At 32.8% G+C, this 17217-nt stretch overlaps 1 protein-coding gene across 3 annotated transcripts in view; it reads left to right on the top strand.

The window, feature by feature from the left end:
• LOC150100846 (histone-lysine N-methyltransferase EHMT1-like) overlaps positions 1 to 17217 on the top strand; it is a 416509-nt gene that overhangs the window by 222720 nt on the left and 176572 nt on the right. For 2 of the 3 annotated variants that reach the window (XM_090401402.1, XM_090401403.1), the window contains exon 14: positions 10635 to 10739. The exons of the other annotated variant lie outside the window; for it this stretch is intronic. In XM_090401402.1, the coding sequence (XP_090257528.1) occupies positions 10635 to 10739 (105 nt within the window). The remainder of the gene's footprint in view (positions 1 to 10634; positions 10740 to 17217) is intronic. 3 annotated transcript variants of the gene reach the window in all.

Here is a 17217-nt window from a genome sequence, read left to right on the forward strand (position 1 = left end):
TCTAAAATAGAGAATTCCTTCCACGCTTGAATAAGAGTTTTATTTTCATCATTTTCTAATCTGTCGAAAATGGTTTGGAAAAATCGGCATGTGTAGTACATTTTGAAAGTTTGAATGACTCCTTGGTCCAAAGGTTGTATTAATGACGTGCAGTTAGGAGGAAGGAAAACAGTTTTTACATTTGGATGATCCAGTTCCTTGTTGTGGCAACCAGCATTATCAAGAACCAATAAAACTTTAAAATATGAATTTTTTTTATCGTATAGTTTTCCACCGCCGGGATAAAACAATTATAAAACCAGTTCTTAAATAAATCTTGAGTCATCCAAGCTGTTTTATTAGATTGCCAGAATATAGGCAATTGGGTCTTATTAATGTTTTTCATTACACGAGGAGTTGAAGAATGATTTATTATCATTGGTTTTATCATCAGATTCCCTGATAGATTGCTGCACATATGAAGAGTGATACATTGTTTTGAAGGTTTAAACCCCAGAGCACGCCTTTCATTTTTCAAAATGAAGGTTCTAGATGGTAGTTTTTTCCAGTATAATGCCGTCTCATCAGCGTTAAAAATCTGATCAGGCGTATACCCTCCTTCATTGATAATTCGAGCTAGTTCCAGCTTATAATTTTCGGCAGCCCCTGCATCGGCTGAGGCCTGCTCTCCTTGAAACTTAATATTGTGCAATGAGTTCCTTTTTTTTTAATTTTTCAAACCATCCTTTACTTGCACTAAATGAATGATCTTCTAGCCCTGCAGAAGAATGTCCAATATTCCTTAAATGCTCGAAGATTTTAAGTGCTTTCTGCTTGATAAGATTTCCACTCATTGGAATCTTTTTGGCTATACAGTCTTCCAACCAGATCATCAATGCTCGTTCCATTTTAACCATATTAATGTTTTGCGCACGGGTGACACGTTTCGCACCTAGTGGACAGCCATCTGCCTTAGTTTTCCTTATCTTTTCCGCATTTTTCTTTATGGTTCGAATTGTAGATTCATTCAAATTTATCGATTTTGCAACAGACGATATTTTTTCTCCACCCTTTAAACGATTTAAAATTTGGATTTTGTCCTCAAGAGATATAAACTTTCTTTTTAACTGTTTTCTTGTTTCTTTTGTGTCTGACATTATGCAAACCTGGGGTTAACAATTATTTTATTATTATTATATTACAACAAATAAAAAATATTACCTACAGTATTGTGTAATGTTGTCCAATTACGATAACACAAATTAAGCGAGCAAAAGGCACTTTATTGAACACTAATCGTGATATGTATGTCTGCACGGATTTATAGACAGTTTCCTACTAAGTTGCACTTAAAATTGATGACAAAGTGGGTGGTTGCAACAGCAAAAGTTCGGCAGCACTATTGGATAAAAAAAATTTACTCAAATACGCAACAGCCAATCATACGGTCTATTTTAAGCATTAAAACAGAGCACTGTGAACAATCTCGCATCGTTTCTTTGCTTATAGGGGAATTCCCTGATAACTGAAATTGGAAAATGGTGATGTACCTTCACCAAAAAGAAGGGAATTCCCCGTTAATTTCAACTGTAAAAATTTAACACATAGATAAATTCATGCTATAGAGAATCTTCTTAAACCAATTAAGTTGATGGAATGTTGTTGAATGGAAACCGTGTTATAAGAGTACTGTATTATAGGAGGGCTGTCGCAATTTTAGCTCCGCGTTATATGGAAACCATGTTATAAGAGTACCGCGTTGTAGGAGGGTTGACTGTATACAAATTACATTCTGGACAATCCTTGTATAACTAGTAGCTTTTTTTTTTGGGAGGGGGGGGGGCAGCAGACGAACAACTGCTTCAGGATCTGGGTTATCAGGATGTGAAATCATAAACTGAATGTAAGAAGTTACTTGCATATAGCCAAATAAAGAGCATAACAAATATATAAATCTTTTAATAACTTCTGTTCTTGTGTTGTATGCTCTATCGTCTGCTACTACTTGCTTTTTTTGATGGTTGTTGGAATGGAGGATTAAGTCTTGATTCCGGTTTTTGACTTTGTGTAATAACTAATCTCACTTGATTGTTCAAATGAAGAAATTTAAAACAACATAGCAGCATACTGCATACAGCATAGTGCCTCTAATAGCTCAGTTACCTCCATCTTTGGGTTGAAAGATATGGGTTGAATCCCGATGAAAAGAATGAAAGGTGAAAAGAATCTTTGTAAGGACTTTTCTGCTGAAGATAAGTTAGCTGGTCTGTTACATAAGTGATGGCAAGAGATTTTTCTCCCTGGAAATGGGTTTTTCATCATGCAAGACAGGCAGCTCTGCCAGAGAATACATGTACTGACAGACATGGCATATAGAGATGGGATTAATCTAACAATTATTAGATTTTTATGAAGTCGTTACTTGGACTGTGACAGGTCATTAATTCTAACAAGTTAGGGAAATATGAAGATAAAACATAGTATTGAAGAAGGCATCATATATTTATTAAGTAGCTTGTGTCCATCCAAATTAATTGGCAATTAAACCTTAATCCATGTCTAAAAAAAGGATAAAAAATTATTTTCTAGCTATGCAGATTATTTCAAAGTGTATAAAATATCTGTATGCTTGCAAGGAGACTTCCACACAAGAAAGAAATCATGATTAATCCGAATCTGATTTGATTCTATATATAACTTGCACATTCTCTTAAAAGTAGCTCTGGATCATACATCTTGAAATAAATAACTTACTGCCTTGTAATTAATCACAGTTTTTCCAGAGAAGATCACATTAGTACTCAGAGCACTATAATATCTGAATTAGTAGATGTTTTAGAAAGAAGCACAGATGAGCAAATGATAACCTGTCGTATGTACGAAGACATAATTTGTAAAATATGTAGGTTTAATCTGCATGTAATCTGTGTGCGTGCATACTCTTTATGTAAAAGATTATAAATATTAACAATAATTTTGAATTGGAACAAATTAATTCATTAAGATAAGAATGAAAATCATGTGCAGATGAGAAAATAGTTAGAACTTTATGCATGCACCTGATAAAAATGAAGAAATAAACTATTCCAGATTTAGTATACTGTTGTCAGAAGACAACTTTTAGTAAAATAACATCAGATATCTTCAAACCAGGTTGGTATTTGTTGTTTTGAATAATTCTTCTACAGAAGGCCAAAAGAAGTACTGTTCAGTGAAGAATGCTGCATAACTAATTCTTGGAACTGACATAATATTCTTGATGTTATCTTGTGACTTAGCTGATTTTGCCTGTGTTAATAAAAATTGCACTCATGGCTGGAAACTGATCTACTACGAACAGCATATCAATGCATTATGTACCTTAATGTGTAAATTTTCTTATACTAATCTGTTAAGTCAGACTTTAGATGTTGCTACAAGTTTAATACCATTTAATGCATGTGATTGTTTATGTACCCTAATGTGTAAATTTTCTTATACTAATCTGAAGCAACATCTAAAGTCAGACTTTAGATGTTGCTACAAGTTTAATACTAAACAGAGGTAAGTTATTTAAGTTTTAAAGTAAAGTACTTACACTACATGTCTAGACTAAGCATAGAAGTTGTTTAGCTGCTTAAACTAAAATTCGCTGTTTATTTTTTGAATTAAAAAAATATTTATTTTGTTTTATGTGGCTCCCGCCCAGGAGAAGGTTATTCATAAATCTGTAGTACATTCATACTGTGGGTGGGCTAAGGAATTTTTTTTTCCATTTTTATTGATTTTATATGTTTTTTGTATTTTTATTCATTTTTTTACCTAGTCTGAAAACCTTGCTCTGGAGACCAAACATTTAACTTTTCAAGCCATTTCAGGCCCCCAATAAGCATAGCAGTGGTCTCACACCTGGTGATAAATTTATCTCCTACCTAAAAGCAATCACAAACACTCAAGCCAATGGTGGGATTTGAACCCACAGTCTGTTGGTTTGAGAGTGGAATTGTTTAAAGATTCATTAAATCTGCAGAAAGCTAGTCATTATCTATGTGTTTAGGCTTAACTTCTGGGAGAAACTCGTGCTAGAGGCTTAATGGAGTGAAACAGCACTGGGAAAGGATATTAAAAATATTAAAAACATATCTTATCTTAGTCACAAATTCATGGAGTATAATATAAAATTGGTAACATACATAAAGACAACATAAAAAAAACTAAGTGGAACACATGGACAGAGGACTAGTCTTAACTACATTGGGCATCAGCTGGCTGCATCAGTTATAAACTGGGATCTCAGAGGATTAATGTTTCCCATATTTTGGTAAGTTTTACACATTCATATTTATTCAGATTAGGCTGGTTTTTTGAGAGCAGCTGCAAATTCTATAAAGTCTTTCACTTCTGAACTTGTGCTAGAACATGGTTGATTTTTTTCCCCATTTGATTCTGTATGTGTGTGTGTGATCTAAAGAATAGTATGCAAAACCTAATTGATCATAGTCATAATTGTGGATGTATTTTTTATGTTCTATGTGGAAGAAGCCACCATCTGCACACCGAATTCATTGGAACCAAATGGAGATACTTCATAGAAGCTAATTTAAATTGGCTTTTATAGTCCTGCAGAATAATTTTGTAAAGTATTACCTAACTGTCCTGATTTAAATCGCTCTGATTATTTGCTTTATATCAAAATTCTGGCAAGTAATGACTTGCCAGAATTTTGATATATTTGGATGGCTATTCATCTCTATGTATATACAGTAATATCCTACTTGACAATGTTTCACTTTACGGCAATCTACTCATATGGCACTTTTCAATTATGACCAGTGTCCATTTATTCCACATTTGCTAATTTGATGCTTTTCAGTTATGACCAATGCTCCTTTATAGGATGCTGCATTTGTTCATACAATGGTTATAGCAACATGATGCTTCCATGAGTCAAAGTGACGTGTGGTTTTCATGAATTGTTTTCTTACAATGTCGTTGCTCACTGCATCTCTTTGTTTTGGTGTTTTGCTTTGAATTATAAACTGCTTATAATTATTATTTTATTTTATTGTTGTTAATAATGACAGATGAAATTCATAGTGAGGATGCTGAAAAGAAGAAGACGCATATATCTATTGTATTAGATACTAAGATTAAAATGACTAAATTTAGTGACGATGCTGTATTGAGCACTGAGATAGGCTGCAGTCTAAACTTTCCTTGCACTACTGTGTTGCATTTGTTAAAAACAAAGATAAAGTGAAAAGTGCTATATTAGTTAATGCTTAGTCATCCGTAAACATGACAAAACTTTTAATGGTGTAGATTGATGGTTGGTGTGTTCCCTTAAGCCAAGCTATTCAAATAACTTACTTTTGAGACAATTATTTTAAGATTGCTTAAAAAATTGTTAAACCATTATATGCATCTACAAGTTGGAGGGAAAAGGGGGACAGTGATTTGTTTTACAACAGTGGTCTGGAACCTAGAGTGCTGTATAACTGGGGTATGTCTGTATATGACATACCTCATGTGCCAAATTGGTATAAAACAAAATATACTTTTTTACTGAATTGAAAATGCTAAGAAATTATATTCTTGTTTAATCCTTTATACAAGTGTAAGAAAAAAAAAAGTTTGCACATGAAGTTTCTTCATGATTAGGCTACTTGCATATAAAGGCTAATGACTTCACATTAATTGCCTTAGTATCCTATAATGCAATGCACACATTCTTTCTGATGTTTATAAAGTTATGCATTATGGGAAGGGACACTACACAGACTGGTTGTGACCTTTATTGAGGTCTCATCATTGGGAGTCAGACCCAGAAGAGATACCAAGGTTGAAGTCATATATTCCATATGCACGCAATGAAAAGGTGTGATACCTTATTATTAAAAGGCTCTGGATTAGAGCTAATTATTGTGAAGTCATTAGCCTCTCTATACAAGTAACCTGGTTGTGAAGTAACTTCACTTGCAAACTTTGTTTGTTTATATTGGATAAAGGATTAAACAAGACTATAAGTTCTAATCCAGAGTATTTTAATAATGAGGTGTTACACCTTTCCACTACTTGTATATGGGATGCATATGACCTCTGCATTACTTCAACTTTGGTATCTCTTCTGGGTCTGACTTCCATGGATGAGACCTCAATAAAGGTCGAAATCGGCCTGGGTGGTGGCTCTTCCCATTCATAATACATAACTTTATACACACCAGAAAGGATGTGTGCTTTGCATTATGGGATACTAAGGCAATTAACAAGAAGTTGTTAGCTTCTATATAAAGTAGCATAATTGTGAAGAAACTAAACTTCATGTGCAAACTAAATTTAGTTTAATCCTTTATCCCAGTGAGAGCAAACAAAGTTTGCGCATGAAAATATCTTCAGTACTGAATATAGTTGTTGTACTATCTTACCTGGGTAAGTAGTGCAACTCATAGCAAAGGTGGAGCAAGCTACCAACACTCCTATCCCAGTATCTCCCTGGTAGCTTGCTCCACCTTTGCTACGAGTTGCCTGGTGTTGTACTACTTACCCAGGTAAGATAGTACAACACTATATTCAGTCCTGAAGATATTTTCAGGCACAAACTTTGTTTGCTCTCACTGGGATAAAGGATTAAACTAAATTTATTATATTCTAACCTAGTGAAAAATAAACTTTCATGTGCAAACTTTGTTTGCTTACATTGGATAAAGAAATATAACTTCTTGGCATTTTTAATTTACGATACAGTGAAAAAAAACTTTCTGTAACTCATTTATTGGTTTCATTTGAACTCTAAAGTATTCCCCATGCACATGCTGTTATGACCAAGACTTGTAATAAATTTAGTTTAATCCTTTATCCAAGTGTGAGCAAACAAAGTTTGCACCTGAAAATATCTTCAGGACTGGGGTAAGGTAGTACAACACCGGGAAACTCATAGCAAAGGTGGACCAAGCTAACATCACTCCTATCTTAGTATCTCCCATAATAATACAAAACACATCTCCTTGCAGATTTGTATAATGTTATGCATTAAGGGAAGGGCCACTACCCAGACTAGTTTCGACCTTTATTGAGGTCCCTTCAGTGAGAGCCAGGCCCAGAAGTGGAGATACCAGGCAGAAGCAATGGCAAGGTCATCTTTACCTATAGGAGTTGCCAAAAGGTGTGTCACCTTTTTTTTTATTAAATTACTCTAGATTTAGAGAAAGATGTTGAAAGTTTATTTTTTACTTGGTTAGAATATAATAAATTTAGTTTAATCGAGTTGCCCGGTGTTGTACTACCTTACTTACCCCAGTCCCGAAGATATTTTCAGGAGCAAACTTTGTTTGCTCACACTTAGATAAAGGATTAAACTAAATTTATTATATTCTAACCAAGTGAAAAATAAACTTTCAACTTCAAGACCAAGACTTGTATTGTAAATCTGTGAACAGTAATCAATATTCAATTATCATTGTGCATAAAACAATGATAATTGAATATTATCATAAAACAATGATAATATTCAATTATCATTGTTTTATGCACATCTTTATTGTTGTTTTCTTTGCTATTCTTTATGATATTGTCCTTATAACAAGTAGAAAAAAATATTAGTTATTAAATGTTATTTATGCATCCATACATGTTACCTATTTTTTTTAAGTAAATATGTTATTTCATTGAGCACAAAAATATCTGCACTTCAGGTGTTTTACTGTCAGTGAGAAATCAATTTTGTCAAGAGGAAACCATGAATGTAGTCACATACACCACATTCAGCGTGGTCCTTCTCTTCTTAACCACTCTCACTAATAGAGTTGTCCTTGGGAAAAGAACTGGGTTCACACTCCCATCTAGACATGAAAGGTGTTTATAAGAGTGACAAGGTTTTTACTTCCTAGAAACTCAGGTGTTTCATCTTGTAAAACAGACAAGTTGGCTAGATCAGTGAGTACATGCACAGACACATACACACAGTTAAAATGACAATATACTGTCTTCATAGATCTTGGTTTGCTTTCAGCATAATTCAAAACAACTGAATCCAGTCCTAACCACTCAGAAGAATTTACCAGCCTGTTTGACCAACTGAGTAGTATTGCTATTCTCCAAACACCAGGGATCCATTGCACACAATTGGATCCCATTGTGTGCTATGGATGTTTGTGAATATCTTGAGGTAGTATGTGATTCTCTCTCCCCTCCTCAGTTTTTCAAATTATCTAATCCTCATCCTATACACACAGTACTAATTTATGATAGGTTTACAACCTTTTGTGGATGAGATATGCATGTACACATAAACAGGTGTGCTTTTATATATATTACTGATAAATCCTCCTTAACTTACTTGGAGGCTTAGCTAACTTGGTAATTGTATGCCTTTGGTTGGATTTAGATTAGAATTTTGGATTTGAAGAGCCTTTATAAGTACTTTACATCTGAAGATGAGTGAACTGGTCTCATGTGGCAGGGTTTTTTATCTCACAAAACAAGCAGACTGGTCAGAGAATACATTTGCAATTGACAGATGTGGCAGGCTATGTAGATAGAATTAACCATTCTGTCATATCATTAATTAGGTTTTTATAAATTGAAGTTGATTTGGATGTGACAGGCTATTGATTGTAACACATTAAAGGGAAACTGATTAATTTGTGTGTGTGTAGAGAGAGAAAGAAAGAAAGGAAGTTTTTTCTGAAAGATCCCTTACTTTTCATAACACAGCACAGATCCAGGCACTAACAGATCTCTTCCTGCCTGGATAAAAAATACTAGCTATCGTTATATAAATCTCAAATAGGCCCAACCCTTAGAATACTGGACTCACATTTTGGATTGTGATAAAAGCCATCCTAGAAGTGCTTGATGCTATCTTTAAGAGGCCACTCCAGCTGAGACAGTCCTTCTCCTACCATGCACACATACCATGCACAATTTGCATGGATTATTTTCTCATAGATTTTCCAATTCTGTTTATGCTTATGTTTTTTCTGTAAACATTTTCATTGGTGCCATTCTGCATTACCAGCCTATCATCATTCCTCTACTTTCTTTTAAGTCCAAAACATGCACATTCATCTGCTGGACAACATGTAGTCAACTCCACCATTGCTCACTGAATCATCTTCATTTTTCATCTTGTCTTTGGACCTGCCTTCCTCACACTTCTCCAAGGACTAAACTCTTATCTCTTCAAGCAACTTGGCAACAGGTTTCTTTTTTCTTAACTACTTACATAGATGGCTCTGTTGCATTTTGCAGCCTCTTATGTGTGTGAAATTGTTATTAAAATAAAAAATCCCAAGGATCATTAAGAAAATTTCATGTTACACCTTCCTTTACAGGGGGGGGGGTCAACAAATTTTTCTGTTCTCTACCCAGTGTAAAAGAAAAGTTGCCTCACTTATATCAGGTTCTTGGCTCATTCCAGTGGATCTGAAAAGAAAAGAATCTGAGAACATGCTGATTATATTAGGTCGATCTAACTTCACAAGGCCGAACTTGAATAGCATGAAGTCAGTACAGATAACAGGATTCTGAAGTCACTTACAAAGTGTTGCATAATAGTAGTTTCAAATTGAATTGAGTTTATTCAAAAGGTCAGAAACACTACTACAATTAAAAAGAAATGATAGTGAACTTTGTTTATTGAAAGACTGGAAAATTGTCCTTTTGAACTCTGTTGAATAGCTTTATTTATTTTGAGATAGCTTCTTTGAACTGATAGTCCCTTAATAGTACCTAGTTTCTGGATTAAGTAACAATCCTCTTCGACGTTCAGTGTGCATCAATCAGCTGTCATTCTATAACTGGAATGAGAATTGTTACACAAGTTGTTATACAATATAAGAACAACTTGTTGTGTTTTGTTATATCTTTTAAAGTGATTAGTAAATTAATTTTTTCACAGTGGCTTTCCATGTTTTTTTCCTCATGATTTCATCTTTGTTAGTTATAAGTGAGAGTTTCATAACTTTTTAACTTACTATTTGTTCAGTTTGTAATTAAAAAAGAAATAAATAGTACTAAAGTTTTCGTTTTCAACTTCAACAAGTACTACAACAGCTACAGAATTTAAAGTTGAAGACTACTGCATCCTTCTGTACATGAAAATTGTAATCAGTTATGTTGACTGTTTTCACTTTTAGGATGTGTTGACAGAGATTTTATGTATAGGTTAGTATTTATTTATTTATAAAAACTTTAGAATGTTTAATGGGAAAACATTAGATATGATTGCCTTTGATTAAGAAGTTACTGAGCTATTTTGATGTCCCTCCCTACACTTTAGTCTCTTAAAATGCTTTAAATGGAAAATGTGTTATGGCAGAAATTACATCAGAATTATTCACTTTTTTTTTTTTTTTTTTTTTTTTGTTTGTTTTCATTTTTCTTAAAATATGATTTGTTGAAGTTTCTTAGGATCCTAATATTTTTTTCATTTCCATTTCATTTATTAAAAAAATTATTATTCATTTTTGTACTCTAAGAATTCCTTATTAAAAAAAAAATGCTGATTAAGAGAAGTTAAGTAATTTTTGGTTTTTCACTTACAGGTAACCATTGTTCACATTAATTTCCCCAATTTATTTAAATGAAACACTGTTTATTAGTGGGAATTATCCAAAGCTTTACTGTGTAACTTTCTGTCAAATGGTTCAGATGTAATGGTACACTTTGTTTCCCAGGATGAAGGTGGGTGGACTGCTATAGTGTGGGCAGCAGAACATAAACATTTGGAAATAGTAAGGCTTCTGTTGGCGTGGGGAGCTGAAATCAACATTAGAGATAAGGTGAGAATTTATACTGCTTGACTTAGGAAATTTCTGTATAGCACATTATGCCTGGAAGAACACATCATTTGCTTTAAAGCATGTCTTTAAGCTTTTCACGATATAGTCCCTGTCTCAGTTATTCTTTATGAAGTTGTCTTCTCTTTCTTTCATTCCCATTATTGTGTTAGAAACCTTCTGTATTAGACGTGAGGGGAAAGAGAGAAAGCCATGATACAAAGTATTCATTTTTTATTATATAACTGAGTGTTATTTATTGTGAATTAGCAGTTCTGTCACTGGATTTTTTTCAAAAACATTAATTAGTTTCCACTGGTCTCTATATCAGCCAAGATTAGTGTTTTTGTGAATACCCTTACATCATTTATGAAAGCTATAAAATATAATATTTTTTCCTCCCTCCTCATAATAATTGCTTAAATGAAATGCTGCTTACTTATATATTTGAAAGTCTTTTGATATATCAAATATATATATATATATATATATATATATATATATACATACATACATACATGCAATAAAAATATATTTTTTCAGTATTCTGCCTAAGAACTATTCAATGTAGTTAACTAATTTTACAAGAATTAGCCAGATAAATCTGATAGTATTTTTACTTATTCATCTCTTTTGGATTAACTCTTTCTTTGATAATACCTAAAACCTCAAGAAAATTCTGTTATCTGTACTTAGAGAAATTTTACATTCATTTTCCTAGTATAAGCATATTGAAATCATCTTAGCATACAAAAACATATAGTTAAGATTTCTCTTTTCTTCTGAGTATTAATTTCTGAATAGCTATTTATCTTATGTAATTTTTTAGTCTTTACTGTTATGGAATTCTTTTCCTGTATGTTCCAAAACTTTAGTCCCCATTCAGGGGAAAAAAAAAAAAAAACACATTACATAATGACACTTTCACGTTATTTCATTCTGTTTCCTCCTATACAAATATTCAGTTCCTTCTGCTGTCTTTTGCACAGATATTTCTGTAGAAAGATTATTAAATGCATTCAATAATGCACCAAAAAAAGAAAAATACGAAGGATATCAACAGAAAAATCTAAAACAATGACAACAACCCATAAGATGAAAATTAAAGGGGGAATAATCGAACAAGTTAATAAAATTAAATATTTAGGAATAGAAATAAACAGTTATGATAACATGCAAAATAAAGTATAAGAGCAACCAGTAAAAGCTAGTAGAATATCTTGATGTCTCAACATTCTCCTCTGGAAGAATAAGAACATAAGCAAAGAAAAACAAAAATAAGAATCTATGAAGAAGCAGTCAGACTAATACTGGCACATGCAGCAGAAACAAGTGCAGGAACTGCAAAAATTCGTTGAATTAATGAAACTATTGAGATGAAAATGTTAAGAAAAATTGAAAATGCAACAATCTGAAACAAAATTCAGAACTCACAAATCAGAGAAAATTGTAAAATGTAGTTGTTAAATAATTGGATTCAAAAATGGAAACAAGAATGGAAAAATCATGTAGAAAGAATGCAGGATAATAGGTGGACAAAGAAAGTAAAGAACTGGATACCTAGGGGAAAAAGAAATAGAGGAAGACCAAGGAAAAGATGGCAGGGATGATCTTTGAAAATGAAGGCACTACAGGGATTTGTCTTTAATAGTGAAAAGAAGGTTTCCATAGACAGTATTTATATACCCCATTATCTATATTTCTTCCGTATCATCTATATTTATTTCAAACTTAAATGGCCAATATTCACTATTCATTTTATTATGCAACTTCGCATTCAATGAACTGCTTCTCATTCTATCTGACTTTCCTGACTGTCATCTTTGAAGCAGATCTTCTCTATATGTTTTCCTTTAAATCACAACCTGCAGATTAACAAGCTTCCCCCCCCCCCCCTTAAATTGAAATCTTTCACTATACTTTAGGTTGAATGTCCCTTTGTCTTTGCAACTGAGCTGTTTGTGGGGTACTTAACTTAATGCATATTTTCTATTTTCGTTCAGAAAACATTTTTGATAATGGTTATTTGGAAATAAGAATGATTATATATAATAGTGCTTCTTTTGAAAGTTAATAGCTCATTTCATTCCAAAACTGATATGTCATCTACCTTGATTCTTATCTTACAAATCTCAACAATTATAAATTACTTCAAGTTATTTAAAAATAATTTTCTTTTACTATTCCTGTTGCGTTGCCATATAGTACTTCATAATTACCAGATATGATATTTTGTGAATGCAGGCCATATGTCTTTTCTGTTTACTAATACATAGCTGTGAGTCCACAACAGCCATATTTGATGCATTTTGCATTTATGCTACACTATACTACAATGCATTTTTGATGCGTTGTAGCATAGGTCCACATTAATCTTTATCTCTGTCCACATTCACGTGATAAAATCACTTTGACGGACACATTTTGATAATTTGGTAATAGGGATTCATAATAAAATTTATTTATTACAGTTTTTTTAAATCGATATTTGGGTGCTTAAACATAATACCTCATTATCATTTTGATGTAAATAAAATAATACAAAAACACACTACTGTTGAATAACCTAGCTGAGTAATGTAACTTTTATGGTGATCAGTTAGTTATGCAACATAACTCATTGCTGCTGCATGTTGCATGTTCATAACAGTTTGCAGCAGATTATAGAAAAGGGAATTTTTTTTTTAATACAAGGATAATTTTTTATTCTTGCTTATTTTATCTAGACATGTCTTTCAACTTGTTGATTCTTTATATTTCAATTTAATATAATAATCTTTAGCATGCAGCTTTTCATAGTTGGACGTTTGTATGCTTATGCTCTTTTCACTTACTGAAAACTGATGTTTGAAGCTCTTGTTTTTAATGAACACTCATCTGGATATTTTTTTAACAGTGATATTTGAATTTTAATTATTGTCATTATTGAATTGTTTTGTTGTTATTATTATTATTTTTTATTTATTTTTAAACTCAGAAATGTAATTGCATTCAACTTTCACTATAGCAAACACCAAACACCGTTGTAGGAAAAACTCACTCCTTATTACAAACTCTCTAAAAGTCCAGGCCAAAGTTCCTTAACATCAGTTCCATGCTAAAGGAAATTCACTATACAGCACCTTCCACTGTAATAAATTAATCCTTTGTCCTATTCTTCTGTCAGTTCACTATCGTGAGGGCTGTGTGTAAATGCATTTTATTTGTTATTAATAATATTTTCCTGAACATATCACATCATACTGTAAAGAACAATTTAATTTTAAATTTATTTTCAAAAATAAAACTAAAATGAAAATTTCAGAAATAACTAAAGTCAAACTTTTTTACATTTTTTGGACTTAGTTCTGTCTTATAGTAAGGTCTCAGAACTCTTCTTCAATAGTCATTCTTGACTATTGATGAATTAGCTGGATGTTCTTCCCTTTCCACACAAATACCAATTTTTGTGATCTTTTGCTGCCTCTATTTTGCTTAACAGAAGTGAGAACAAGATTATTCTGGAATCCTGAGGCATTGCCATTATATTTATTCCAGTCTACTTGCTATCTGATGGCCATTCTTTAGAATAACTGCTTAAAAGTTGGATCTCACCATGATATCTGACATAACTCTCTAGACATCATTTCGAATCCTGCATGGTTTTGAACTACTTCAAGTTTCTTGTAAGCAAAATGGTGATATTATATCAGGTTATTATATCATAAATTGGTGCAGAACTAGAGCAAATAGTAAAAAGAATTAAACACATCTTAAATAGTTTCATTAGTAATAGATATTATTTTAAAATGTATCTATTACATATATTGGTTGAATAAAAAACATTCAACCAATATCATTTATAAAGCACTTAATAAAACAATATTTAAAATGGCTTTATCTGTTCTCTTTCACCTGTCGTCAGTATAAGGAGTATATAGGATACATATTGCCAATGCAAAACTCTTATTATGGACAGTCTCTTAGATTTCCAGATAAACATGGAGAATGCTAACTTTATACAATTATGAAGCAATATGGAAAAAAAGTGGACTAGCTGATTATGTTTGCAACCCACCTGATGCAGTAAACTGGAGAAAAATCATCATCAAATTCCTGACATGTACCTTCAAGGAGCATGCAGAATATGATAGTACTACATGAAAAATTTACATAATTAAAAAATTACTCCCTATTTACAATTTTCCTCCAAATCAATCTATTACCTGTCAAGACTCCAACATTATCAGATCTTATATTTCTATTTTTAAAGGCACTTTTTACCATATCAATCTGCCTATATCTGGGTCTTTTTCCTTCCAACCTGGCAGAGAACACTTGTTTTGCTAATCTTTCTTTTCCCATTCTGTTTAAGTGACTATACCACCTGAGATTAGCTCTGCTAATGAACACATTCCTGGATGCTAATGATGTTAAAGTCTTTCCTAATATCCTTGTTTTTAATATGATATTGCCATTGATACCATCTGTTCACACCCTTAATCTTTCTCAGGACTCATATCTGCAGTCTTTGGTCAATTGCTTTACTTCTAACCCAGCTCTCAGATCCATAAGTTAAAATTGGTTTGAACACTGTCTTGTATACAGCTAATTGTGTGTTTTGACTAATTTTTCTTTTATTCCATATAAATTTATTCAGTTGACTTCCTATCATACCAGCTTTGTTGATTCTGTTGTCTATTTCCATATTTAATTTACCATCTTCACTAAAAATGGTGCCTAAGTAGCTGAAATATTTTACTTGTTCCATCGGTTCTCCGTTCACAATGTAGTTGATATTTTCAGTGCTTCTGTCTACTTTCATTGCCATTGTCTTGTTATTGCTGATTCTCATACCAAATTTATTACAACAGTTATTCAATTTAGTCAAGGGACCCTTGCAGACTTCTACTAGATTTATTAAGAAGTATAACATCATCTGCATAAAGTAAACAGCTGATTCATATAGATAATGAATAACAGAGGGGATAATGTACATCCTTGTCTAACACCAGATTTAACATTAAACCATCTTCCTATACTTCCTACAATTCTAACTGCTGACTTACAACTCAAATAAAGACTAAGTATTGCTTGATATAATGCCACACTGACATCATACGACTAGCGTTTTGAATAGCTTCTCTCTTGGCACCCTGTCATATGCCTTTTCCAGATCTACGAAACTTAAATACAGATCGTTGTTATATTCCCATGATTTCTCAACAATTTGTCGTAAAGTGAAAATCTGAACCTGATAGCTTCTGTTTGGCCTGAATCCAGCTTGTTCTTCATCAAGCTTCTCTTCCACAATCTATCCCAACCGTTTCTCAAGTATACTTGTATAAATCTTACCAGGAACATCAGGTAGAGAAATACCTCTGTAATTCTCACATTCAGTTTTATTTCCCTTTTTATATACGGGTACAATGAGAGCTCTACTCCAATCACTAGGAATTTGTCCCTCTGTCCAGACCTTCTGAACTATGCAGTGCAGTCACTGTAAGACTTTTATACCTCCACACTTGAGCATTTCTGGTCGAGTATCATCTATACTAGCTGCTTTTCCACATTTCAGGCTTTTGATGGCTTTTTCTACTTCAAGTATTGATATGTATTCCTGATTTCATGCCTGGATAGTGTTTATTACCACTGTGCTATCACTGCTTGTTTCATTTAGCAATTTTTCGAAGTAATTACTCTATACTTAAAGGATATCTTTTTCTCCTGTTTTCATGTCGCCTTTATCATCTGTAATTTCTTTTACATCAATCTTTCCTTCATTTTTGAGCTTCTTCAACAACCTCCAGAATATTTTGCCACCTTCTTGATATTTATTTTCTATGTTCTTACCAAACTCTTTCCATGACTTTTGTTTAACTAGTTTTACACAGTGTTTCGCTTTCTTACATTTGTCTCTGTATTCTCTAAGAGCAAAAGCTGACTTATTTGCCAGGAACTTTTGATATGATTTCTTCTTTTCCTTCACTGCCTCTTTAACTTCCTGTGTCCACCATGGAGTTCTGATTTTTCTATCCTTGCAGACAACCTCACCACATGCCTCTCTGGCTGAATCAGCAGTTTTTTCTTCAGTGCTTTTCACTGAATCTCCAAGGTTTGGTTCCTATTCTCAAACTCTTTCATTTTTGATTCAGTTATGTTTGTGTATTTCAGTCTGCAGTTCGTATCTGAGAGCTGATGAACTTTTATTTGCTTTAAAACTTTCTTACATGTTATTCTATTCAATATGAAATTCAATTTTATCCTGCTCAAGACTAAATAGTGATCACTTCAGATTTCAAATCCTGTGTACACTCTAGTGTCCTGCACCAGGGAGAAGACATCACTATCAACAATAACATAATCAATGAGACTTTTCATATTCCTTGCCTTTTCTCTCCATGTGAATTTGTGCACATTTTTATGTTGGAAATGGTGTTAGTAATAACCAGTCCATGTCCTAAGCAGAATCCAACAGGTATTTGCCATTATTAGCTTTGCT

This window comes from Typopeltis vanoorti, chromosome 12, assembly GCF_054136105.1.
Source record: "Typopeltis vanoorti isolate ZY-2024b chromosome 12, IOZ_Tvanoo_1.0, whole genome shotgun sequence".
In the NCBI taxonomy this organism is placed as follows: Eukaryota; Metazoa; Arthropoda; class Arachnida; order Uropygi; family Thelyphonidae; genus Typopeltis; species Typopeltis vanoorti.